The 27,302-nt window shown below is 39.6% G+C and overlaps 1 protein-coding gene across 9 annotated transcripts in view; it reads right to left on the bottom strand.

Moving 5' to 3' along the window:
- PLA2G7 (phospholipase A2 group VII) overlaps window positions 1-27,302 on the bottom strand; it is a 62,929-nt gene that overhangs the window by 15,822 nt on the left and 19,805 nt on the right. For 4 of the 9 annotated variants that reach the window (XR_005217852.1, XR_005217851.1, XM_037842830.1 and 1 more), the window contains exons 2-6: window positions 18,140-18,199; window positions 15,653-15,795; window positions 10,081-10,202; window positions 9,330-9,474; window positions 535-628 (exon numbers count right to left, since the gene is read on the bottom strand). Coding sequence is in view for 7 of the 9 variants with exons in the window: in XM_037842830.1 (XP_037698758.1) it covers window positions 535-628; window positions 9,330-9,474; window positions 10,081-10,202; window positions 15,653-15,761 (470 nt within the window). In the remaining 2 variants the exon portion in view is untranslated. The other 5 variants (XM_037842833.1, XM_037842835.1, XM_037842831.1 and 2 more) reach the window with 5 other exon arrangements.

The raw sequence follows: 27,302 nt of genomic DNA, 5'->3' as shown, positions 1-27,302 counted from the left end.
CGCTGCCATTGGCCTGGCCCAAACTTTCTTGGAGCTGGGCTGCAGTCTGAGACTGAGACTGCTTACCCAGTCATTCTCCCTTGCCCACCTCATGCTCAGACCTACCTCGTGGTCTCAAGGCTCTCCTTGTCTTTACCTGCTCCCTCCCCTCAATTCTCCACAGGCATTTCCCTCAATAAATCTCATTCATGTCCAATCCAATCTTGGCACCTGCTTCACAGAGGATGATTTTGAAAGTGTAAATGCTATAGTATCAAAGAGCAACAACCCAAAATGCAATACCCTCTGTTGCCTGTTGTGATGCTAATGCCCAGGAGCTGAGGGAAGAGAGCAAACCATTTGTGCTCAGACCAGGAAGGGCTAGTATCGATCAGTAGACTTCAACTCTTGCGAAGCACATCTTTTCTGGGACAGGGGGCCAGCATGACATTCCAAAAGCTGCCATTCTTTTTCTTTTTTATTTTTTTGGAAAACAAATGTATTCACAGTCACTGGTCCCTAGAGGCTAAAGTTGTTCAGCCTCTCAAACATTACCTGAACGCTCCAAGACCATGAGAAAAAACAATCAGTGGATATTTTTCACCCGTCCTCAGAGGGGCATTCCATTTTGCAGGAATTGTCACTGAACCTAGATAACATGGGAGATTATGGTTAGTGGTTTCCCTGACTACAATATTGCCTTTTAATTTAATTTACATCTCTTTGTCATAAAATCCTGATGCATGGAATTTATATCTATGTTTTCATGGATTAAAAATAAATTCATTTATACATATGCTACCAGGCACCAATCAACCAAAGATCTAAACTTTGTGTCTTTTCCTAAGACAATAGGATCATTAATTATCAATTCTTACTTGCAGCTGTATTCAGAAATGCTGCTCCCTATTACCATTCCCAGTTTTTGTCAAAATTTCAGAGGGAATGTTCTGAAATTGAAACAGATTACCCAGTAAACCTGAGAGTCAGAGCCTGAGAATCAGAGATGCATCTCATTCTGACTCAGTCCATGACCCAGCAGAAGTTGGAGAGAGCATGGGCTTTGTATCTTTGTTTTAGTTTCCTTGGCTGCTCAAGCAAACACCATGCAATAGGTTGGCTTAAACAATGGGATTTTATTGGCTCACTGTTTGGGATAAGTTCAAATCAAAGCATCATCATCAAGACACTGCTTTCTTCCCCAAAACTGGCATTCTGGGGCTGGCTGCTGTTGATCTTTGGTCCTGGGCTCTTCTGCCACATGACAATGCACATGGCGGCCTCTTCTGGCTTCTCCCTTCTCATCCAGGTTCCACTGATATTCAGCTGCTGGCTGCTCCCCCTGTGGCTTTCTCTCTCTGTGTCTGAATTTCATTCTGCTTATAAAGGACTCCAGTAGTAGGATTAAGACCCATGCTGATCGAGTTTGGCCACAAATTAACTGAAGTAACCTTATCAAAAGGTCCTACTTGCAGTGGTTCACTCTCACAGGAATGGATTAAATTTAAGAACATATCTCCAAACTACCACACACCTGGACATGGCTTTGGATGTAGCTCTGCCACTTAATAGATATTGTCTTTGGGCAATTTATAAGAACTAAGTCTAAGCCTCAGCTTTCTCTTCTGTAAAATGGAGGAAATGATATCTATCTCACAGGATTTTTGTGAGAATTTTATTATTAGGTAATATATGTAAAGCATCTCTCCAAACACATAGTAGGGGTTCAAAAAAAATGGAAGACATTGTCTTCTCTTTCTCCACTTCCTCTTGATTGTCATCATTATTATTAGCAATTATTTGTGTTTCAATGTCTCACCTATAAAACAGAGATGTAAAAATGAAGATTGATTGTGATGACTGCTTTGAAAGTAATTTATAAATTTTCAGCACCACAAATATGTGCAGTTATAGTCTTTTCATCATTTCTATTATAAAGTGTTTTAAAAACTTTTATTATAACATATACATAACATAAAATTTGCCATTTTAACCGTTAAGTAAGCATCTCAATGGCATTCACTACATTTACAATGTTGCACTACCGCCACCATCATCCACTGCCAAAACTTTTCATCATCCCAAACAGAAATCCTGTAATGGTTAAGCAGTAACCTCCATTTCCCCCTCCTCTCTGCTACTGGTAACCTCTAATCTACTATCTCTGTGAATTTGCTTATTCTAGATATTTCACATAAGTGGAATCATTTGTACAATATTTGTCCTGTTATGTCTAGCTTGTTTCATTCAGCATAATGTCTTCAAGTTTCGTCCATGTTGGAGCACGTATCAGATCCGCATTCCTTTTTATGGCTAAATAATATTCCATTGTATGTATATACCACATTTTTTAAATCCATTAGTCAGTTGATTGCTTCCAAACTTTTGGCTACTGTGAATAATGCTGCCATGTACATTAGTGTACATGTATCTCTTTGAGTTTCTGTTTGCAATCTTTTGAGATATATACTTAGAAGAAGAATTCTTGGGTCATATGGTAATTCTATGTTTAACTTACTGAGGAACTGCCAAACCATTTTCCACTATGGATGCACCATTTTACATACCCACATGTGATTGCATGAAGGTTCCAGTTTCTCCACATCCTTTCCAACACTTGTTATTTTTTTAAAGAAAAGCTTTTCCTAGGGGATGTGAAGTGATAGATATCTCATTGTGGTTTTGATTTACATTTCCCTAATGTTGAGCATCTTTTCATGTGCTTGTTGCCAATTTGTATATCTTCTTTGGGGAAATATCTATTTAAGTCCTTGCCCATTTTTAAATTGAGTTGCTTGTCTTTTTGTTGTTGAGTTGTAGGATATCCTGGATATTAAGTGCTTCTCAGATATATGATTTGCAACCATAGGCTTTCTTTCAATTTTCTTGTTAATGTCCTTTGATGCACAAAAATTTCTAATTTTGATGAAGTCCAACTTTATTTTTTATTTTGTTGCTCATGCTTTGGTGTCACATAAAAGACTCTGTTGCTAAATCTAAGGTCATGCTGATTTTCTTCTAAGAGTTTTATGGCTTTAACTCTTATATTTAAGTTGTTGATTCATTTTGAGTTAATTTTATATATGGTGTGAAGTAGGGATCCAACTTCATTCTTTTGCATATGGAAATTCCATTTTCCCACCACCATTTATTGAAGAGACTATTCTTTCCCCATTGCATGGAGTTGGAACCCTTGTCAAAAATCAGTTAACTGTAGATGTGTGGGTTTATTTCTGGACTCTCAAGTCTATTCTATTTATCCATATGTCCATCCTCATGCCAGTACCACACTGTTTTGAATAATGTGGCTTAGTAGTAAGTTTTGAAATTGGAAACTGTGAGTCCATCAACTTTTTTCTTCTTTTTCAAGATTATTTTAGCTATTTGGGGCCCCTTGCCATACCATATGAATTTGAGGATCAGCTTTTGCATTTTTATAAAAAAAAGGCTGCTGGCATTTTGATAGGTATTTTATTGACTCTGCAGATTGCTTTGGGTAGCACTGACATCTTAATAATATTAAATCTTCTAATCCATGAGCATGGAAAGCCTTTCCATATATATTGGTCTTCTTTAATTTCTTTCTGCAATGTTTTGTTGTTTTCAGTGTACAAGTCTTTCACCTCCTTGGCAAAATTTATTTCTAGATATTTTATTCTTTTAGATGCTATTGTAAATGGAACTGCTTTCTTAATTTCCTTTCTGGAGTTTTCATTGCTGGTTATAGTAACACAATTGATTTTTTTTTTCCTTTTTAATTTTGATTGGGGTTGTTCAGAAACCCTACAATCATCCAAAGATCCAAAGTGCACAATCACTTGCCCCCAGCACCCTCACACAGCTGTGCATCTGTGCCGGTTTGAGTGTATTGTGTCCCCCAAATGCCATTATCTTTGTGGTCTTGTGTGGGGCAGAAGTTTTGGTGTTGGTTAGATTTGCTTGGAGTGTGCCCCACCCAGCTGTGGGAAATAATTTTGATGAGATGTTCCCATGGAGGCGTGGCCCCACCCATTCGGGGTGGGCCTTGATCGGTGGAGCTATATAAATGAGCTGACTTGGGGGAAAGAAAGAGAGTGCAGCTGGGAGTGATGTTTTGAAGAGAAGCAAGCTTGCTGGAAAGGAACGTCCTGGGAGAAGCCGTTTTGAGGCCAGAGCTTTGGAGCAGACGCCAGCTGCCTTCCTAGCTGGCAGAGGTTTTCCGGACGCCATTGGCCATCCTCCGGTGAAGGTACCTGATTGCTGAGGTGTTACCTTGGACATTTTGTGGCCTTAAGACTGTAACTGTGTAGTGAAATAAACCCCCATTTTATAAAAGCCTATCCATCTCTGGTGTTTTGCATTCTGCAGCATTAGCAAACTAGGACAGCATCCATCACCACACTTAATTTTTGTTCAATTTTTAGAAACTTTTCATTACTCCAGACAAGAAATAAAGTGAAAGATGAAAAAAGAAAAGAAAAAAAAGGAAAAGGAAACTCGAATCTTCCCATATCCCTAACCAACCCCTCTCAATTGTTGACTCGTAGTGTTTGTATAGTAGCACATTTGTTACTGTTTACGAAAGAACATTGAAATACTAACTGTAGTATATAGTTTGCAATAGGTATATATTTCTTCCCCATATACCCCTCTATTATTAACTTCTAATTGTATTGTCATACATTTGTTCTAGTTCATGGAAGAGATTTCTAATATTTGTATAGTTAATCATGGACATTGCCCACCATAGGATTCAGTTTATACATTCCCATCTTTTGACCTCCAACTTTCCTTCTGGTGACATATATGACTCTGAGCTTCCCGTTTCCACCTCATTCACGTGCCATTCGGCACTGTTAGTTATTCTCATAACTTGCTACTGACACCTCTGTTCATTTCCAAACGTTTAAGTTCATCCTAGTTGAACATTCTGCTCATACTAAGCAACCGCTCCCCGTTCTTAAGCCTCGTCCTATATCTTGGTACCTTATATTTCATGTCTATGAGTTTACATATTATAATTAGTTCTTATCAGTGAGACCCTGCAATATTTGTCCTTATGTGTCTGGCTTATTTCACTCAGTATATAGCCCTTGAGGTTTTGTCATCAACCCATTTTTTTTTTTTTAAGATGGTTTTGTTCACACACCATACATTCCATCCTAAGTAAACAATCGATGGTTCTCTGTATGGTCACATATTTATGTGTTCACCACCTTCACCACTATGTATATAAGGGTATCTACATTTCTTCCACAAGGCAGGAGGGAGAGTCAAAGAAGGTAGAGAGGCAAAAGAAAGAGGAAAAATAAAACATGACAGCTAGGAAGCAGCAAAAGGAAAAATAATCTTAAATCAAAGTAGAGTAAAGAGTCAGACAACACCACCAATGTCAAGTGTCTAACATGCCTCCCCTATTCCCCCCTCTTATCTGCATTTACCTTAGTATATCACCTTTGTTACATTAAAGGAAGCATAATACAATGATTCTGTTAGTTACAGTCTCTAGTTTACATTGATTGCATCCCTCCCCCAATGCCTCCCCATTTTTAACACCTTGCAAGGTTGATATTTGTCCCTCGTAAAAGAACATATTTGTACATTTTATCACAAATGTTGAACACTCTAGATTTCACCAAGTTACACAGTCCCAGTCTTTATCTTTCCTCCTTTCTTCTGGTATCTCACATGCTCCCAACCTTCCTCTTTCAACTGTATTCATAGTTATCTTTGTTCAGTGTACTTACATTGCTGTGCTACCATCTGCCAAAATTGTCTTCCAAACCATGCACTCCTGTCTTCTCCTATCACTCTGTAGTGCTCCCTTTAGTATTTCCTGTAGGGCAGGTGTCTTGTTCACAAAGTCTCTCATTGTCTGCTTGTCAGAAAATATTCTGAGCTCTCCCTCATATTTGAAGGACAGCTTTGCTGGATATAGGATTCTTGGTTGGTGGTTTTTCTCTTTCAGTATCTTAAATATATCACACCACTTCCTTCTTGCCTCCATGGTTTCTGCTGAGAGATCCGCACAGTTTTATTAAGCTCCCTTTGTATGTGATGGATCGCTTTTCTCTTGCTGCTTTCAGGATTCTCTCTTTATCTTTGACATTTGATAATCTGATTATTAAGTGTCTTGGCATAGACCTATTCAGATCTATTCTGTTTGGAGTATGCTGCGCTTCTTGGATCTGCAATTTTATGTCTTTCATAAGAGATGGGACATTTTCATTGATTTTCTCCTCTATTATTGCTTCTGCCCCTTTTCCCTTCTCTTCTCCTTCTGGGACACCAATGATACATACATTCTGTACTTTGTTTCATCCTTAGGTTCCCGGAGACGTTGCTCATATATTTTCATTCTTTTCTCCATCTGCTCCTTTGCATGTAGGCTTTCAGGTGTTTTGTTCTCCAGTTCCTGAGTGTTTTCTTCTGCCTCTTGAAATCTGCTGTTGTATGTTTCCATTGTGTCTTTCGTTTCTTGTGTTGTGCCTTTCATTTCCATGGATTCTATTAGTTGTATTTTTGAACTTTCAATTTCTGCCTTACGTATGCCCAGTGTGTTCTTTACAGCCTCTATCTCTTTTGCAAAATCTTCTCTAAACTTTTTGAATTGATTTAGCATTAGTTGTTTAAATTCCTGTATCTCAGTTGAAGTGTACGTTTGTTCCTTTGACTGGGCCATAACTTCGTTTTTCTCAGTATAGGTTGTAGTTTTCTGTTGTCTAGGCATCTGACCTCCTAGGCCACCCCAATTAGGTTTTACCAGATGAGAACAGACTCAGGTCACAGAAGGAGGAAATATTCAGTATCCAGTTTCCCTGATGGTTTTCTTAGAAGATTGACACACCTGTGCTTTTCTGCCTGGCAGGTGCACCTGTCAGCCTGTCACCAGCTGGTGTAAGAGGGTGTGGCCTGTGGCTCTCCTCCCCCAGGCTTTGGGGTCTGGTTCCAGAAAGGCAGGCAGTAGAGCTGGGCCCCTCCGTTTCCTCTTGGGAAGCTATGCCCCCTCCAGAGAGGTCATCTGCGTATCAATAAGTTCTTTGTTTCTCTGACTCTGCTGTTCAAATTGTTTTGATTTTAAAATGGCTGAGGCTTTCTTTACTGCAAAGCACTGCAGGCTGAAAACAGCTGAGGTTTTCTCCACAGAGAGAGAAAGGGACAGAAAGATCCCAGATTCACCCGTCAGCCAGAGATAGCACCCAATCCTCTGGGCTCCCCATCCTGAGACAGATATGTACCCCAACTCTCCCAAGGTCAGTTGTCACCAAAAGCTTTTGTCTGCTTGTTGGGGATTCGCTGTCTGTATTGAGCAGTTAACATTAAAACCCCAGTGGGAGCTGGGCTGAGGTCCACTAGCTTGTTTGGAGAGTTCTGCTCTCTAGCACCGCGAGGCTTCTGTGAGGAAGGGGCTCTCAGCTCTCAGCTCTCAGCGTGGGTCTGCAGTTTTTCTTTACAGATTTTATACTGTGATCTTGGGCATTCCTCCCAATTCAGGTTGGTGGATGATGAGTGGACAGTCATGTTTGCCTCCTCGCAATTATTCCAGGTTATTTACTAGTTTTTTGGTCATTTATGAATTGTTCCAAGGGGGGACTAATAGTCTTCCACTCCTCTCTATGCCACCATCTTAGCTCCTCAACACAACTGATTTTTGCATGTTGATCTTATACCTAAAACTTTGCTAAATTTGTTTATTGGCTCTACTAGCTTTCTTGTGGATTCTTCAGGATTTTATATATGTTGGATGATGTCATGTATGACTAGAGATAGTCTTACTCCTTCTTTCCAATTTGGAGGGCTTTTATTTCTTTTTTTTTTTTTTTTTTTTTTTTTTTTTTTTTTTTTTTTTTGCCTGATTGCTCTGGCTAGAACTTCCTGCACAATGTTAAATAGCATTGGTGAACATTGGCATCCTTGTCTCATTTCTGCTCTTAGAGACAAAGCTTTCAGTTTTCAATATTGACTATGCTATTAGCTGTGGGTTTTTAAAAATTTTTTTTTTTTTTAATCATCTTGAGGAAGTTCCCTTCAAATTCTATTTTTTCTGAGGGTTTTTATCATGAAAATGTGTTAGATTTTGTCCAGGGCCTTACTTGGCATCAATAAAGATAATCATGTAAGTTTTTTCCTTTATTCTATTAAAGTGGATTAAGTGGTTTTACAGAAATTGCCAAGGAGATGTTTAAAATGAATCTACCTTTCCCCATAGTGTTGACACTCCTTTTCAGGATGAATGGATTAGGGTGGTCACTGTCTAGACATTGCTGAATATTGGGAAAGCGATTAAATTAGAGGAAGGGATGGCAACAGACAAGACGGAATTTAGCAGAAGATTAGGAATACTGAATCTCTGTGAGATTCTCTTTTTCTTGGTTGCTGGGTTGTCAGAATAGCTAAAAGGAAAGAACTGAAGTGGTGGAAATGTAACCCATAACATTCTTTGAAAATTTGCTGTATAGCTACTTGCTAAATCGTACTTTGAAAGTTATCACTTTTTTGCATATATGTTATTATCTCACAATAAGAAAATAACTGAAACTGTGGAACTGTAACCTATAACATTCTTTGAAATTTATTCTATAGTTATTTGTTAAATTGTACTTGGAGAGTTATCACTTCTATGTAAATATGTTATATTAATAAAAAGTTTAAAAAAACAAAATGAATCTAAAAAATTATAGGTAGTTCTGAGGGGAAATTTTGAAGACATAATTAATATCAGCCTATCAGTATTGTCTGGTCAAACAGAAAACAGATCAGGGAGGAAAAGTGAACATTAGTGAAATATAGAGAAAGTAAGTGATGGACACACATCAGATTGTTAGAGGCAGGAGAGTTATCTTGGTGAAAGAGGCTGCTTTCTTGGAGGTTGGGTGATGGAAATGAGAGTAGAGTCTCTTTCATTTATGAAAGTAAGAAATATGGTTTGATTCTTTTCTTTTGGATTTGGAGAGCTCCAGTGGCTTTTACTTTCTTTTTTCTTCTTTCTTTTTTTTTGACTGTCTTTAGAATGCACCTTAGCACAGAGCATGCAGGATTGTGGTCTCACCAGCCAACCAGCTACTCTCATTATCATTCTCCCAACAGTATTTAAGAAAGAAAACTAAAGAGCAGCCATGTAAGGATGTTTGATGCAGTACTGGTTATCTCACCCCCTTTACCTACAACCATCGGATTAAGAATGGACAAAAGGAGAATCTTTGATTCTCCAATAATTGTTTGGGTTTTTAAGAGATGTCTTCCTTGCCATCTTAGGAGAAGTGAAGATTGGAGAACATCTGCTTTGGTCTTCTAAGTGCCTGAAATTCTTGCTGTTTTCAAGGATTCCTTATGTCTTAGAGCATACAAAGTAGGATCAACAGAATTCTTACCAAAGAATAAGTGCAACAATTTGCCAAAAATCCAGTTTCTTCCAAATAATTTACTAAGACCAAAAAAGTATTCCTCATTTGGGATCCAAAGAGTGTCAAAGTGATCATCATCTTGGGTTGGATAATACAGACGCAAGAAGGTGCTCTGTTGAGGAAGGAAATTAATGGACTTTTATTCAATTGGCTTCTCAAACATATTCTAAGAGCTATTTTGCATACTTAAATAGTGGGGCCCCAAATACTTCTGTAGATCATGAAAAGCTTCAGAGAACTTTTTGAGCTGCTGGGTGATTGCGAACAGCCACAAGAGAGAAGAGAAACAGAACAACAATATGCTTTCTGAGTGAAAAGAATCATGAGTAGCCTGTCTTCAGCCATTAAGGAATAAGAAAATAGAGTTTAAAGAAAAACCAATCAGTTACCAGCAAAGAATTGGGGAATGGCTAAACTAGCAAAAGGCTTCTTATGAAGCAATAAAAATGGCAAAATGAGTCATTCTCAGATGAAGGCAAATGAAAGTTTCAACACCTTGTATAGGGACACAGAAAAAAGTCAATGTTAAGAGTCTATAAGCTGTGCTTTCATCAATTGTAACAAATGTTCCATACCTGTTCAAGGTGTTAATAATAGGGTGGTATATGGAAATCCTGTATGTTATGCATAATTGTTCTGTAAACCCATAACTGCTCTAATAAAAAAATTTAAAAAGTATGTAAGGATAAGTTTAAGTTATAATTAATCAAAATATTACCTCATCATTGTAACCAAACATCAAGTCTGTACAACCCACGGAATAAGATCCTTTTCCTCTGGGGATTCCAGTTTGGATAAAGCCTGCAGCAGCCATCAGAGCTTGTATTTCATTGACCCAGGCTGAAAATAGGTAAATATTACCTCATTTGTCATTCATTATACCCCAGACTTTATTATACAAAAGAATTCCAAAGGAATCAAGTACCGTCCATGGTTTCCTCATTTCTTTACCAAACTAGTGAAATACACAAAAGTTTTGAGGGTCTGCTGTGTGCAAGGCATTGTGTGGGATTTGGGAGGATAAAAATACGGTGGTCAACACAGCCTTTCACCCCCTAACACTTAAGGCCTTGCACACTCCTCTTTCCTTTTAGCCAGGTTATATTAAAGATGACTTCCCAGATGTATTTTCTGTAGACATGAACTTTACCCTACATTTCAGGTTTGTCCTTCCAGCTTCTCACTGAATATCACCACCATGATATCCTTCCTTAGGAACATCAACACTGATAGTCCAAAATGAAACTAAATGACCATTTCCCAACTCCCCATCCTCACCCTCCAACCACACAACCTGCAACTCTAGAATTACCTATCTCATACCTCCCAAGACAAAAACCTGGGAATCACCTTACTCTCCTATTTCTTTCTCATGAATCTTGTACATCCAACCAAGTCATGATGTCTAATATTTGTTTTTAGCTTAGAATTATTTCTCCAATTTATCTCCAACCCTCTAATTCAACTGCCTCATTTAAATCCCCATTGTCCCTTGACCAGACAGTGGCCATCCCTTCTAACTGTCCTTGGATCTTGGACCTTTCAAATGCATCTTTCACAGCTACAGGAGTCACTTAAAGCAAAAATCACACCAGGCAATTCTTAAAATCCTTCATTGGTTTCCTATTCATCAGGTGGTGATTCTTGAAGCAGAAATGTATTGGAATCTTTGTGAAAGGCTGTTTGTAGGAGGTAATTAAATTTACACATGCCCTCCTAAGCAAATGCATTCCTACTTAAGGAACAAATGTAGCCTATCCTTCTGGTGTTCTGGAGTTGAAACTGTTGCAGTTCATAGGTGCAAAAGTTAAAACCCAAGTACCTGGGCATTGTAGGAAAGGCCCTCATGATCTGGAGGCTGCTGCCTCATACTCCTCTCTTGCCTCCTCGCCTTAAGTTATACCCCTTCCATGAGCTCCAGAACTCCTGAGCCACACAATGGCTGTTTGATGCCTCTGCATCTTTGCAAACACCATCCCCAATGCTTGAAATCCCCTTGGCGAACTCCTATTCAACCTTTAACACCTCGATCAGCTGTCATTTCTCTTCTGAAGCCCTTCCTGATCCCTGAGACAGAGTACATCATTTCATCCTCACAATTACCTAGATGCCCTGTATATATTTTCGTCATTCTTCCTATCACACTATAACAAAATTATGTGTTTGCTTGCTCTGTCTCCCACATAGGCTATTTCTCAGGAGGTGGATCTGTGTCTTTGTATCCTCATATCTTAACATAGTGTTTGGTACTCTGTAAAAATGAGTTTAAGAAAGGTTTTCACTGCTGATGGTCTCTCTTCTTCTTCCTTCAAACCCTTTATTGCATACATTCTTTCTCCTGAAACTGATTTTCTCTTCTCTGGTGCCAACAGTTTTCCAAGGCCTGCAGCTTCGTCTGTTCTACACCTGTCTAAACCCCAAGCAAATCCTTCTTTTATTTCAAGATGTCAAGTCCAAATATCAGCCTATCCAGATGCTCCCTTTTTAAAATACATTCATCTTGCCCAGCCCTCCCTCTGCATGAGGCTGTGGGAGTCAACTACTCTGCCTGGATGAACTCCTCTCTGCCATTCAGACATGAGCACTTTATCATGGATGGTACCCACATTGCTGTTACATGCCACCACCCAGAAAGATTCTGGGTTATAGGAAGAAAACCCTTTAATCCTCCACACTGATGGCTCATGTGTGAAGCACCTGCCAGTGATGAAGCCTTTCAGTACACAAGGCCTTGCTCCTCAAAGTGTGGTCCAAGAACCAGCATCACTGGCATCATCTGGGAGCTTGGAAATGCAGACTCTTAAGCCGCACTAAAATTCTACTGAATCATTAAAGTAGTGCCCTTTAAAGCTTAAGAAGCATAATGCAATGGCACCAGGCCAACTGGCTTGACACCTGGGTCTGCCATCCATGGTCAAACAGTAACAGGAAGTTGTGAGGAAGTCAGGGGCGTGAGATGAACAGGTCCTGGATATTGGAGCCAGGTGATCCTATTTGGACTGCAGCTGTAGTACTTGCAAAGCTATGATCCTGCAGCCTAGGCACTTTATGCCACCTCTCTGATCCTCATGTGTAAAGTGGGGATAAAAGCACTTGACCAACTTGCAGGGCAGTTGTAGGGAAGAAGTGATAACATAGGTCAAGAACCCAACGCATCATAGATGCACAGCTGATGTTAGTCGCTTTCTCCAGTTAGTTAACTCTGGCTACCCAGATTCATGGTGAAGCCCTTGGAGGAGTTACAACAAATCTAGACTGGAGCATATGACTTTCCCTTTGGGCAATTCAAAATTTTTTCTGTCAAGACATTTCCTCAGATATTTAAAACAACAACAGCTTTATCTGTGAGGCTATTATTTCAAGATCTATTTAGAATTATAAAAGGCTCTTCCTCTCCCATTAAAGGCTGTCTGCTGCACCATTCTTCCCAGTGTAATGGGGAGATGGGTACAGAAGAGGGCAGGGCAGACCACACCTGCCTTCCTTCCAGCAATGAGCAATCTGCAAGCCGCTGCTCCCGCACCCCACAGGCAGCTATGGTATGGTTATATAGGGGGTGGAAAGAGACTTCCAGCTCACAGTTTGGGGAGGAGCCCCAGAAAACTAACAGCTGTCTTGGAAGCACTACCTCTGGAATTGTGAGTTCAGTTCTAGAGTCACAAAAGAGTTCCATCCTGGACAAGCCTCTTTTCATGAGAACTCAATTCCATCTAGATCCTGGACCCTTCTCCAATAACTGGAGTGCTTTGGTTCTACAAAACCAGCTCCATCTGAGACATCTCCTCACCCAGCATTCAGGAGCCATGGGTCAACGTGAGGCTATAGATCTGCCTATTCCAGGACACTACATACTTGAGATGGGCTCAGGAAACTTTAAACTGACCCAGGCTTGGGTTGGGTCCACAGGGTCCTGTGCCAGGACAGGAGCAGAGTGGCTGCAGAAATGGCTCACCAGCCTGCAGCTAACCCGGGCATGGTCCTGGACTTCCTATGCCCTTACCATCTACCAGGACTATTCATAAAGGAAAAGGCAAGGAGATGATTTGTCAGGCTGAATGGACATTCTCTAGATGACATACTTTTGTGGTTCAGAACTTATAAATGACACTTCTTACTTTTTTTTCAACTTTATTTTAATAGCAGCATTGGTTTCTGATGGTCTGCTATTATCTTATTATGTATTTTTGGTGGTGTTCATTTGTCAAATGTTCCTGATATTCAGTCTTGGTTTGGAGATAAATTGCTTATATGCTAGGAAAATTACTTTCTTTTGTATGGCTTTATGTTCTCCTTCAGCAAACAGGATATCTCCAATCCATACTTATAAACGTTTTAACTGCATGACCACCATATTTTCTACATCCATTAAATAGGAAGACTATAAAAAATCATCTATTGTTTGAGTCTTTTATTTAACAAACTATTTCTAATAATTTTAAAAATAATTATGTATAAATTTTTGAGCACTTAAAATTGATAGGGCATTGGGTTCAAACCTGGAAACACAAAGATGAAAGAAGTAGTGTCCTGTCCTCAAATTTCTGCCATCCCATGACAGCTTTCCAATTATTTTTAAACATGAGATGATATAAAGCATGTTTTGAAATTCTCATCTTATATCAACAAAAATGAATGACGGAAATGTTTCCTAGGTGATAATTTGCCCATCATGTAAGATATTACCTGTTTTCCTTGTGACTGACACTCCCTTTATCCAGCATATGGGTAGATGAGTAATAAAACTGAGACACACATGAAAAAAAAGATAATAGGTCAGGAATATGGGGAAAAAATACCCCAACATAAATGATGGACAATAGTACTAGTACTATTTTAATAATCTTTCATCAATTATAACAAATGTGACTACTGTTAAAAAATAGAAGAATTACAAAAATAAGTGCTACCATCAATTGTAACAAACCTTCCACACCAATGCAAGTGTTGGTGGTAAGATAGTGTATGGAAATCCTGTATTTTTTGCATGATGGTTCTGTAAACCCACAACTTCTCTAATAATTAAAAAAAAAAAGAAATTAGGAAATGCCACTGAAAATTCCAAACAAACAAAGTTGTTACCTGTTTTCAATCCATCAAAAGCATACAAAAAATGAGCTTAATTTCAACCAGACTGCAAGCTCCTTAGACTTAACTACAAGCTCTTGGTCTTAGTCTTCAGTGTTTCACTGATGTCTTAGATTCCTGATAAATGTCATTGAATGAATGGACCTGTGAAATATTACTCCAATTCCTATGCAAATGTTGATATGAGATACGGTCTACCTCCTACTAATACATTCATTTCCTCAACTACAACATAGGGCAAAACTTATTTATAAGGCACTGGGTTATGAAAAGCATTTTTGAAAATGCTATGCTAAGGAGTCACCCATCAAGCTGGAACAACTAGATCCAGAGAGATCACATCTAGCCAAGTACACAAGTTTGTTGGTTTAGATGGTGTGATGCCATTCAGAGGCCACCAACCCTGCATTAGGAGGCTGGAAAGAGAAGTCCACATATCATGACTCTCTGGGCTTAGCAGGAATTCACAAGGCTCTAGAAGCAATTTCCCTGAATAAAAGCCCTTCTTTGTGGCATCAGGTACACCTGTCCAGAGGTGGCCATCATACACTAACCACTCCTCCTAGGCTTAACTAAGCCTTACTCTCCTCTCCTTCCCTCCCACCACACCTAAGAAAGGACATCCAATGGCAATCCATTCTCATCAAGAGCTCCTTAGCACCTACTTGTCCCTACTTCTCCCCGTTATTAGATAAAACAGATTGTTTCCTTCTGGATTCCAAGACCCCCAGCTGCCATTTTCTCACATCATCCTCACTACTAACCAGAACCATGCCTGTTGATCAAGACACCTGCTTCTTCTTCACCTTTGTGAGGGCAGGTTTTGAAGTTGCCTTTCCATGAACTGCAGAGGAGTTGTTATACTGGGCTTGAGTGGGAGTGGGTTAGGGCACTGAGGGAGGAAAGGGGTGGGGCTGAGGAAGTTCTCCACAGTGATGGCAAGTTGAACTTCTAGTTTGTCTTAAAATACCTCACCTTGGTTTGTCCTGCAATCATGCTATTGAAGAAGACAGGAGCTTTTTCAGTTCTGCTGGAACCAGGAGGCAGTGAGGCCCTCACCCCTATCCCAGGAGAACAGGGGATTGCCGTGAGCTTCTTTCCTAATAGGTCTTGCTTTGTGGTCCCACGTGCATGCAACTCCTCTGGAGCCACTGAATCTGGCAACATGGGAGTTGCTCAAGGCCTTGAAAACACATACCTCTTACCTGATGATTTAATATAGGCAACAGGATTTAGGTCTTGCCAGTCAAAAGGATGAACCAATATGAGGCAGGTGCAGAGGCAGAAAAGCCCACGCAATCTGGATGGCACCATCTTAGGGGCTGAGCAGCGATTTCAGCTCAACCTTCTTCGAAGCAGATATTTAAGAGAAGAAAAACATGCAACAAAGAAGACATAAACGACTGACAAAATCAGTGAGAATGAGATGTTAGTAACATAATTTTATATATTATAAGGGAAGAAGACATTCAAGAAAAATGGAACATGTATTTCTTGGTCTGGGTTTTAGATAGGTGTAGAGCACAGAAATAACACTGATGTTTAGGCATTTATATTAGGTTTCTATCAAAGTAGTTCTCTAACTTTGTAACCGTGTAGTTTGGTTATAAAGAGTGACATCAAAATAAAATCATAAAAACAATCATATTATAATAATAATATCCATAGGCACCATGTCAGGCACTTAGTAAAAGTTTTGACTAATGTTTTCATTATAATTTATGAAGTGATTATATTGCTGTTTTTGTTGATGATGACGATGTCATATTTTTGGTGATCTTTATAAACCTACTATGTCATACACTTCCTTAAATGCAAAGGTCAGATCTTGTCTGTTGTCCCCAGTGCCTAGCAGAGGGCCTGGCACACAGATGATGCTCAATAAATGTTTGTTGAATGGGTGAATGAAACAATAGATTATCAGACTCCTGGTAATAATAAATCATATTACAATTAGGCTCTATGTTAACATCTTATTAGCAAAAATAACTATCTTGTTTTTATGGATCACTTTTCCCCTTTAAAATTCTCCCCCTAACTTTTCAGGATGATGGAAATGGTTCAAGCCACTGCCAACTCTCATTTGGACTCTAGGTAATAACCTGCTTTCACCCTTGCCCCAATGTAGCAGCCAGAGTGATACTGTCACTCCTCTGAACAAAACCACAAAAGGGTTCATATCTCACTCAGAGCAAAAAGCCAAAGACCTGAAAGTGGTCTAGAATGTTCTTTACACTCTGTATCAACAAACTCCCAATCCTACCACTTTCCCCCCTGCACACTCACTCCAGCTACACTTGCTTCCTTTCCATTCACCAAACACACCAGGCATGCCCTTGCCCTGATACCCAGATGACTGCTCCCTCACCTCCAAGTTGTTGCTCTAATGTTACCTTCTCAGTAAGGCTTTCTCTGATCAATCTATTTAAAAGTGCAACCTGACCTTCTCCTCGAACCAATACACTTGTTTCCCTCCCTATTATATTTTTCTCCATAATAATTATCACCAACTGACATACTCTGTACATTATCTGGTAATGTACAGAGTCAGCTCCATGAGTGCACAGACTTTTGACTTTTTTTCCCTGCTGTATTCCCAGGTCCTAGAATAGTGCTTGGCCCACAGGAGGCACTTAATAAATGCCTGCTAAGTGAATAACTCTGAATCCTAGTAAGCAGTTTCTAACACACATTATTTTCAACACAAACTAAGCCAAGTTTAATGATCCATGTGTGTGTAAGTACCACTGATACTAGTGAGGCACTAACTAGTTGGCATAGTTATTTTGTAGAAGGATATAAACATAGACCTGTGTCACACACAGATAGTGCTCCCTGAATATCTGTGTGCTTCCTTATATTTCATGGCCTCTCTTGTGGTTTAATGGGAGCCATGGGACTGATTTCTAATAAATGGGAATTTGAACAGAAGTGGCTTGGGGGCATTTAAGAGTCAGTTTGTCTCCTCCAGCCCCTCCTATCACTGATAGAGCAAACTTAGGAACCATGCGTTGAGTTGGTGGTGTCTCAAGATGGAGAAAGCCTGGATTCCTTAGTCACTGAATGCAGGAGAGCCCCCGTCAATTCATATCAGACTCTTCATGAGCAGGAAATAAACCTTGGTTGTGTTAAGCCACTGAAACTGCAGGGAAAAGCTGTTATTGCAACAGCCTGGCCTATCCTGACTAATACCAGATCTGCAGTGCAGTCAGTCAATGGGCATTTATTAAACAAATGCTACCTACCCCCTGCTAGATCAACAATTGTGGTATAAGAAAATTTGACAAAATTCCTGTTTTAAAATAACTTATAATTGGTTTCCAGAGACAGGACTAGCACATATAATATAGGAAGAAAGCAAAATGTAGAGACATGTTTTTTTAAATTCTTACATGATATGGTACAAATTATCCGCTCTTATCACACAAGGTATAAAAATCCAGACAGAGGGAGCTAAAGCTCTAAGCAGCTTGTGTTAATTGCAGAGTGACCAAATTTCCTTATTCTGCATCTTTTTTACTCCTCACCACTCGCTAACAGATTGCCTCCCAAACTATTTCTGTGCTTGAATACATGTGTGTACACTCACTCTCTCTTATACATACACATTTATACATACACATGTATATATATGTATGTATATATATATGAAATTATTTACAAAACTTCACATTATGAAGTAATCAACTTACATTTTTTCCTGAATGCTTCCTTCCTTGGTATGAATTGGTGTCTCCTGGCAGGCCCTGGAGCTGGAAAAGTTCCAATAGGAAAACGGAGGTTTAAAGGGGGGAAGATAAATTTTAAAATTACTCTCCCAGGACATTGACTCCAGGTCTGCTTTCTGTCACTCTATATCAACTTACTTTTTAAATTGATAATATATTACGGACATCCTTTCATGTCACTACATAACATTATAATTTGTTCTTTTTATTTGAAAATGGCACTTAGGAGTTGTTAAAAAAAATGTTCGGGGGAGGTGGGGCAAGATGGTGGAGTGGTGAGGTGTATATTTTAGTTACTCCTCCAGGGCAGTAGGTAGAAAGCCAGGAACTACATGGACCAGACACTGGAGAGCAATTTGACTTTGGGCATACTTCATACAACACTCATGAACACGTGGAACAGCTGAGATCAGTGAATTCTGTAAGTTCTTGTGGCCATGGGACCCGCACGCCTCCCTGCCAAACTCAGTCCCGTGGGAGGAGGGGCCATCAGCGCTAGGAACCAGGAGGGAGAACTGCAGTTGCGGCTCTTATTGGAAACTCATTCTACTGATCCAAACTCCAATCATAGATAGACTGAGACCAGACACCGGAGAATCAGGGAGCAGCCAGCATGGCGGAGAGGAGATAGGGATAGCAAAAACAGCAAGAAAAACCCAAAAATAAAAGGCAGAGGCTTTTTGGAGTTCTGGTGAACATAGAATGGGGAAGGGCAGAGCTCAGGCAGAGTTAGGCTCACATGCAAATCCAGAAGAAAAACCAGTTTCTCTGCCCCCTGGACCCTTCCTTAATGGCCCTAACTGCCTTGTCTCTTAGCATTTCAGTAACCCATTAGATCTTCAAGCAGGGCCTTTCCTTTTTTTTTTTTTTTAATCTTTTTTATCTTTTTCTAAAACAACAATTACTTACTCTAAGGAGCCTGATACAGAAAGCCTCAAAGACTTGCAATTTGGGCAGGTCAAGACAGAGGCAGAACTAAGAGAGCTCTGAGAACACAAGGCAATAAGTCCAGTGGCTGAGAAAATTCACTAAAACCACAACTTCCCAAGAGAAGGGGGGCATCCTCTCACAGCCATCTTCCCGGTGGACAGGGAACACTCCTGCCCATCACCGACCCCACAGCCCAGAGCTGCTCCAGACAACCCAGTGCGATGGGAAGTGCTTTCAATAACACACGCACACACCACAAACTCGGGCGTGGACATTAGCCTTCCCTGCACCCTCAGCTGGTTGTCCCAGAGTTGGGAAGGCTGAGCAATATGAATTAACATGCCCCATTCAGCCATCCTTTCAGCAGACTGGGAATCTCTCCCTACACAGCCCTGCAGCCCAGAACTGCCCTGGGGGGACGTCACTCACCTGTGACATAGCACAGTCATCCCTCAACAGCGGACGTGGGGGTGCACGGCCTGGAAGAGGGACCCACTCGCAAGTCTCAGGGTCCATACGCCAATACCAAGGACTTGTGGGTCAGCGGCAGAGACAAACTGTGGCAGGACTGAACTGAAGGATTAGACTATTGCAGCAGCTTTAAATCTCCAGGAACATGAGTGAGATTTGATTGTTAGAGCCGCCCTCCTGCCTTGACTGCCCAGACACATGTCCCATATACAGGGCGGGCAACACCAACTACACACGCAAGCTAGGTACACCAACTGGACCCCACAAGACTCACACCCCCACTCACCACAAAGACAAAGCGGGGGAGAACTGGCTTGAGGAAATAGGTGGCTCATGGATGCCACCTGCTGGTTAGTTAGAGAAAGTGTATTCCACGAAGCTGTAGATCGGACAAATTAGTGATAAGGGTTTTAATCGGTCTACAAATCCTAAAAGAACCCTATCAAATAAAGCAAATGCCAATGAGGCCAAAAACAACAGAAAATTTTAAAGCATATGAAAAAACCAGGCAATATGGATATACCCAAGCTGAAGCAACCAAATCAAAAGATCAGAGGCAACACAGTAGTTAGAGCAATTAATCAAGAACTAAAGCTGTACAACAGACCATGGCAGCAGGATATAAAGACATCAAGAAGACCCTAGAAGAGCATAAAGAAGAATTGCAAGAGTAAATAAAAAAATAGACCGATCTTATGGAATTAAAGAAACTGTTGACCAAATTAAAAAGATTCTGGATACTCATAATACAAGACTAGAGGGCAGAGTTGAACAACAAATCAAGTGACTGGAAGGTGACAGAATGGAAAATGAAAGAACAAAAGAAAGAATGGGGAAAAAAACAAAAAAAATTGAAATGGACCTCAGGGATATGATAGATAATATCAAACATCCAAATATAAGACTCATTGGTGTTCCAGAAGGGGAAGAGAAGGGTAAAGGTCTAGAAAGAGAGACATGGAGACAGGTTCAGTACTAAAGAGATTCAGCATGGGTACATTAAAGGACATTAATAGAGAGAGGGAAAAAATACATATGACAAACATAAACCAAAGGATAAGATGGCTGATTCAAGAAATGTCTTCACGGTTCTAACACTGAATGTAAATGGATTAAACTCACCAATTAAAAGATATGGATTCGCAGAATGGATCAAAAAAAATGAACCATCAATATGTTGCATACAAGAGACTCATCTTAGGCACCGGGACACAAAGAAACTGAAAGTGAAAGGATGGAAAAAAATATTTCATGCAAGCTACAGTCAAAAGAAAGCAGGAGTAGCAATATCAATCTCAGATAAAACAGACTTTAAATGCAAAGATGTTAGGAGAGACAAAGAAGGTCACTACATACTCTTAAAAGGGCAATTCAACAAGAAAAAATAACAATAATAAATTTTTATGCACCCAATCAAGGTGCCAAAAATACATGAAACACTGGCTAAACTAAAGGAAGCAACTGAAGTTTCCACAATAATTGTGGGACACGTCAACACATCACTCTCTCCTATAGACAGATCAACCAGACAAAAGACCAATAAGGAAACTGAAAACCTAAACAATCTGATAAATGAATTGGATTTAACAGACATATACAGAACATTACATCCCAAATCACCAGGATACACATTCTTCTCTAGCACTCATAGAACCTTCTCCAGAATAGATCATATGCTGGGACATAAAAAAAACCTCAATAAATTTTAAAAAATTTAAATTATTCAAAGCACATTCTCTGACCACAAGGGAATACAATTAGAAGTCAATAACCATCAGAGACTTAGAAAATTCACAAATACCTGGAGGTTAAACAACACGCTCCTAAACAATCAGTGGGTTAAAGAAGAAAAAGCAAGAGAAATTGCTAAATATATAGAGATAAATGAAAATGAGAATACAACATACCAAAACCTATGGGATACAGCAAAAGTGGTACTAAGGGGGAAATTTATAGCACTAAATGCATATATTAAAAAGGAAGAAAGAGCCAAAATCAAAGAACTAATGGATCAACTGAAGAAGCTAGAAAATGAAAAGCAAACCAATCCTAAACCAACGAAAAGAAATAACAAGGATTAAACCAGAAATAAATGACATAGAGAACAAAAAAACAATCAAGAGGATAAATAACACCAAAAGTTGGTTCTTTGAGAAGATCAACAAGATTGACAAGCCCCTAGCTAGACTGACAAAATCAAAAAGAGAGAAGACCCATATAAACAAAATAATGAATGAGAAAGGTGACATTACTGCGGATCCTGAAGAAATTAAAAAAATTATAAGAGGATACTATGAACTACTGTATGCCAACAAACTGGATAATTTAGAGGAAATGGACAATTTCCTGGAAAAATATGAACAACCTAATGACCAGAGAAGAAACAGAAGACCTCAACCAACCAATCACAAGCAAAGAGATCCAATCAGTCATCAAAAAGCTTCCCACAAATAAATGCCCAGGGCCAGATGGCTTCACAGGGAATTCTACCAAACTTCCCAAAAAGAACTGACACCAATCTTACCTAAACTCTTTCAAAACATCAAAGAAAACGGAATACTACCTACCTCGTTTTATGAAGCTAACATCAATCTAATACCAAAACCAGGCAAAGATGCTACAAAAAAGGAAAACTACAGGCCTATCTCCCTAATGAATACAGATGCAAAAATTCTCAAAAAAAATACTTGGAAATCTAATCCAAAGACACATTAAAAAAATCATACACCATGACCAAGTAGGGTTCATTCCAGGCATGCAAGGATGGTTCAACCTAAGAAAATCAATCAATGTATTACAACACATTAACAAATCAAAAGAGAAAAATCAAATGATCTTCTCAATAGATGCTGAAAAATCATTTGACAAAATCCAACATCCCTTTTTGATAAAAACACTTCAAAAGGTAGGAATTGAAGGAAACTTCCTCAATATGATAAAAAGCATATATGAAGAACCCACAGCCAGCATAGTACTCAATGGTGAGAGACAGAAAGCCTTCCCTCTAAGATCAGGAATGAGACAAGGATGCCCGCTATCATCACTGTAATTCAACATTGTGCTGGAAGTGCTAGCCAGGGCAATCCGGCAAGACAAAGAAATAAAAGGCATCCAAATTGGAAAGGAAGAAGTAAAACTCATTGTTTGCAGAAGATATGATCTTATATCTGGAAAACCCTGAGAAATCAATGATACAGCTACTAGAGCTAATAAACAAATTTAGCAAAGTAGTGGGATACAAGATTAATGCACATAAGTCAGTAATGTTTCTATATGCTAGAAATGAAAGAAGTGAAGAGACACTCAAGAAAAAGATACCATTTTCAATAGCAACTAAAAAAATCAAGTACCTAGGAATAAACTTAACCAAAGATGTAAAAGACCTATACAAAGAAAACTACATAACTCTGCTAAAAGAAATAGAATCCACTGAATAAAATAAAATCCACTGAAGTGGGACATAACAGTCTATTCAACAAATGGGGCTGGGAGAGCTTGATATCCACACCCGAAAGAATGAAAGAGGAACCCTACCTCACACCCTACACAAAAATTATCTGAAAATGGATCAAAGATCTCAATATAAAAAACAGCACCATAAAACTCCTAGAAGATAATGTAGGGAAACATCTTCAAGACCTTGTATTAGGCGGCCACTTCCTAGACTTTACACCTAAAGCACAAACAACAAAAGAATAAATAGATAAATGGGAACTCCTCAAGCTCAGAAGTTTCTGTACCTCAAAGGAATTTGTCAAAAAGGTAAAGAGGCAGCCAACTCAATGGGAAAAAATTTTTGGAAACCATGTATCTGACAAAAGACGGGTATCTTGCATATATAAAGAAATCCTACAACTCAATGACGATAGTACAGACAGTCCAATTATAAAATGGGCAAAAGATATGAAAAGACAGTTCTCTGAAGAGGAAATACAAATGGCCAAGAAACACATGAAAAAATGTTCAGCTTCACTAGCTATTAGAGTGATGCAAATTAAGACCACAATGAGATACCATCTAACACCAATTAGAATGGCTCCCATTAAACAAACAGGAAATCACAAATGCTGGAGAGGATGTGGAGAAATTGGAACTCTTATTCATTGTTGGTGAGACTGTATAATGGTTCAGCCACTCTGGAAGTCAGTCTGGCAGTTCCTTAGAAAACTAGATATAGAGTTACCCTTCGATCCAGTGATTGCACTTCTCAGTATATGCCAGGAAGATCGGAAAGCAGTGACACAAACAGATATCTGCACGCCAATGTTTGTGGGAGCATTATTCACAATTGCCAAGAGATGGAAACAACCCAAATGTCCTTCAACAGGTGAGTGGATAAATAAAATGTGGTCTATACACACAGTGGAATACTATGCAACAGTAAGAAGGAAAAATGTCATGAAACATATGGATGAACCTTGAAGACATAATGCTGAGCGAAATAAGCCAGGCACAAAAAGAGAAATATTATATGCTACCACTAATGTGAACTTTGAAAAATGTAAAACAAATGGTTTATAATGTAGAATGTAGGGGAACTAGTGATAGAGAGCAATTAAGGAAGGGGGAACGATAATCCAATAAGAACAGATAAGCTATCGTGGGTAAATTTAACATTCTGGGAATGCCCAGAAATGGCTATGGTCTGTTAATTTCTGATGGGCATAGTAGGAACAAGTTCACAGAAATGTTGCTATATTAGGTTACTTTCTTGGGGTAGAGTAGGAACATGTTGGAAGTAAAGTAGTTATCTTAGGTTAGTTGTCTTTTTCTTACTCCCTTGTCATGGTCTGTTTGAAATGTTTTTTTATTGTATTTTTTTAATTTCTTTTTAATTTTTTTTATTTTTTATATAGTTGATTTAAAAAAAAAGTTAATGAAAAAAATATGCAAAGCCCCCCTGAGGAGCTGGTGGAGAATGCAGGGGTATTGGGCTTCTCCACCTCGATGGTTGCTAATGTGCTCACAGACATAGGGGGCTGGTGGTTTGATGGGCTGAGCCCTCTACCACAGGACTTGCCCTTGGGAAGACTGTTGCTGCAAAGGAGAGGCTAGGCCTCCCTATAATTGTGCCTAAGAGCCTCCTCCCAAATGCCTCTTTGTTGCTCAGATGTGGCCCTCTCTCTCTACCTAAGCCAACTTGGCAGGTGAAATCACTGCCCTCCCCCCTACGTGGGATCAGACACCCAGGGGAGTGACTCCCCCTGACAACATGGAATATGACTCCCGGGGAGGAATGTAGACCCAGCATCGTGGGATGGAAAACATCTTCTTGACCGAAAGAGGGATGTGAAAGGAAATGAAATAAGCTTCAGTGGCAGAGAGATTCCAAAAGGAGCCAAGAGGTCACTCTGGTGGGCACTCTTACGCACAATATAGATAAGCCTTTTTAGGTTCTAATGAATTGGGGTAGCTGGCGGTAGATACCTGAAACTATCAAACTACAACCCAGAACCCATGAATCCTGAAGACGATTGTATAAAAATGTAGCTTATGAGGGGTGACATTGTGATTGGGAAAGCCATATGGACCACACTCCCCTTTGTCTAGTTTATGGATGGATAAGTAGAAAAATGAGGGAAGGAAAAAAACAAACAAACAAAGGTACCCAGTGTTCTTTCTTACTTTAATTACTCTTTTTTATTTTAATTATTATTCTTGTTATCTTTGTGTGTGGGGTAATGAAGGTGTCAGGGATTGATTTTGGTGATGAATGCACAACTATGTAATGGTACTGTGAACAATCGAATGTACGATTTATTTTGTATGACTGCATGGTACGTGAATATATCTCAATAAAATAAATTAAAAAAAAAAATTTTGCTGAATGAATAATACTGTGAACATTTGAAGGATTATTATGTACCAAGCAATTTGCACAGCTCCTGGCATATAGCATCTTATTTAACAATCATCGTAAAAGTCTGTGAGGGAGGAGGTTTAACTATCCGCATTCTACTGATGAGGAGATTAAGGCAAGGAGGTTTCAGTTGACTTGTCCAAGTCCCACAGCTAACAATGCTGGACTCAGGGCTTAAATCCAGAATGTCTAAGTCCCTGCTTTTAACCACACAGCTATACTATAGATGAAGGAAAAAATAAAACATACCAACATTGTGTAGCGTCAATGTCTGTTTGCTCTAAAACTGTAATCTTCTAAAGAACAGAACAGTCATTGTAATGATGCTAAGGTTTTCAGAAACTGCTTCCTAGATCAAGTCAATGAGTTAACTTAGAGTTAGAAATTGCTTTTTTAAAGAGATGAGAGTCTGTGGCATTGTTCCTATCCTAATTTACATTTGGAGTAACATGCTGGGACCCTTGGAAACTGGAATGGATCCTGAGAAATAGCTACTGAATTTCCCGAACAAGTAATAGAAGAAGTCAAACTCAAGCCAGGCCACACGCTCACTGGCTTCCACAACTACCCCATCACAAGTTGTTTTTTTATCAAGTGATATAATCCACAGTAAGCATGTACAGCGACATGAGTTCAGGGCTTTAAAAAATTCTACCCCTGGTGCTCACAGCCTATGACTAAAAAGGGGAGTGTCATTCAGCCCATGATGAAGATCACTGGGAAAGAAGAGGAGAAAAAAATGAAAAATAACTGAAACACACAAAGGAAAACAAAGCGAAACACGTAAGGAGATCAACAGTGATTTTTAGGAACATTACAATAACCAAAGAAAGCTTGTCCTCAGCACCTTAGCATTCGGTACCTCTTTCTTGTCAATGACCTCAGGAAGAATTATAGACAGTTAACTATTGGCAGGCCTTCCCCAAGTCCTCCAAGCAGAACTGCAGTGCTCTGCCCTCCCCATGTTTCCTGCCAGACCTGGGCCAGGTCCATCATCTTCAGTCCTCATAGTGGAGCAGGACAGACTTAAGGCCAGGTGGAATGGCACACCAGGGTCCCCAACCTGCCCTCAGGCAAGCTACAAAGATACTTGGGGAGCCCTTGAAAATAATGAATGAGCCCCACCCCAGACCTACTGACTCAGAATCTTTGGAAGGCAGGTCCAGGCATCTACATTTTTGCTCCCTAGGGACCCTGATGTTGATCCAAGAATGAAGTGTTTGGAAACTGCTGCAGTGGAACAACAAGATTACCAGAAGATTACCAGGTGTTTACAGTTTTTCTCAGAGCCACATAATATATGCTATCTGATCTCATGCACAAAGTAACAATCTTCTAAATAAGCTAATGACTGATGTATTCATTCATTTATTTGTTTTTGTATTCATTTCATCAATTTTCAGGGTGCCTATGTGTGAGACACTATGTTTGGGATAAAAAGATTTTAAAAGTAGATGTGATTTTTGTCTTCAAAATGCCCAGAGGTGAGAGTGACTTTCAAACAATTACAATGTATGCAATAATAGATTATTTAGAAGGGCTGGTGGGAAACAGGAAGACAGGAAGTTTTAGCAACTCCATTTTTCATGTTGAGGGTGAAGATCCATGAAACACAGAAGGGCTGTGCAACATGCCTGAGGTCACAAAGTTAGCCTTTGGCCTGGGCAGGACTAGATGGCATGGCTCACTCTTTGTACTGAGTGATAGAAGGACTAAATGGAATAGCTCTCTTCTCCCCACCTTCTGTCACAAAACACATTGCTTTCCTCTAATGCCTCTGGCTGGCATGCTTTGTGGGACAGAAAGAGATGCCAAGACTGTCCCCAGGTTGCTGGCAAGACAGCAGTGTCCTGAGTCACGGACAAC

This window comes from Choloepus didactylus, chromosome 7 (assembly GCF_015220235.1).
Source record: "Choloepus didactylus isolate mChoDid1 chromosome 7, mChoDid1.pri, whole genome shotgun sequence".
In the NCBI taxonomy this organism is placed as follows: Eukaryota; Metazoa; Chordata; class Mammalia; order Pilosa; family Megalonychidae; genus Choloepus; species Choloepus didactylus.
This window is presented reverse-complemented; position numbering and strand designations above follow the sequence as displayed.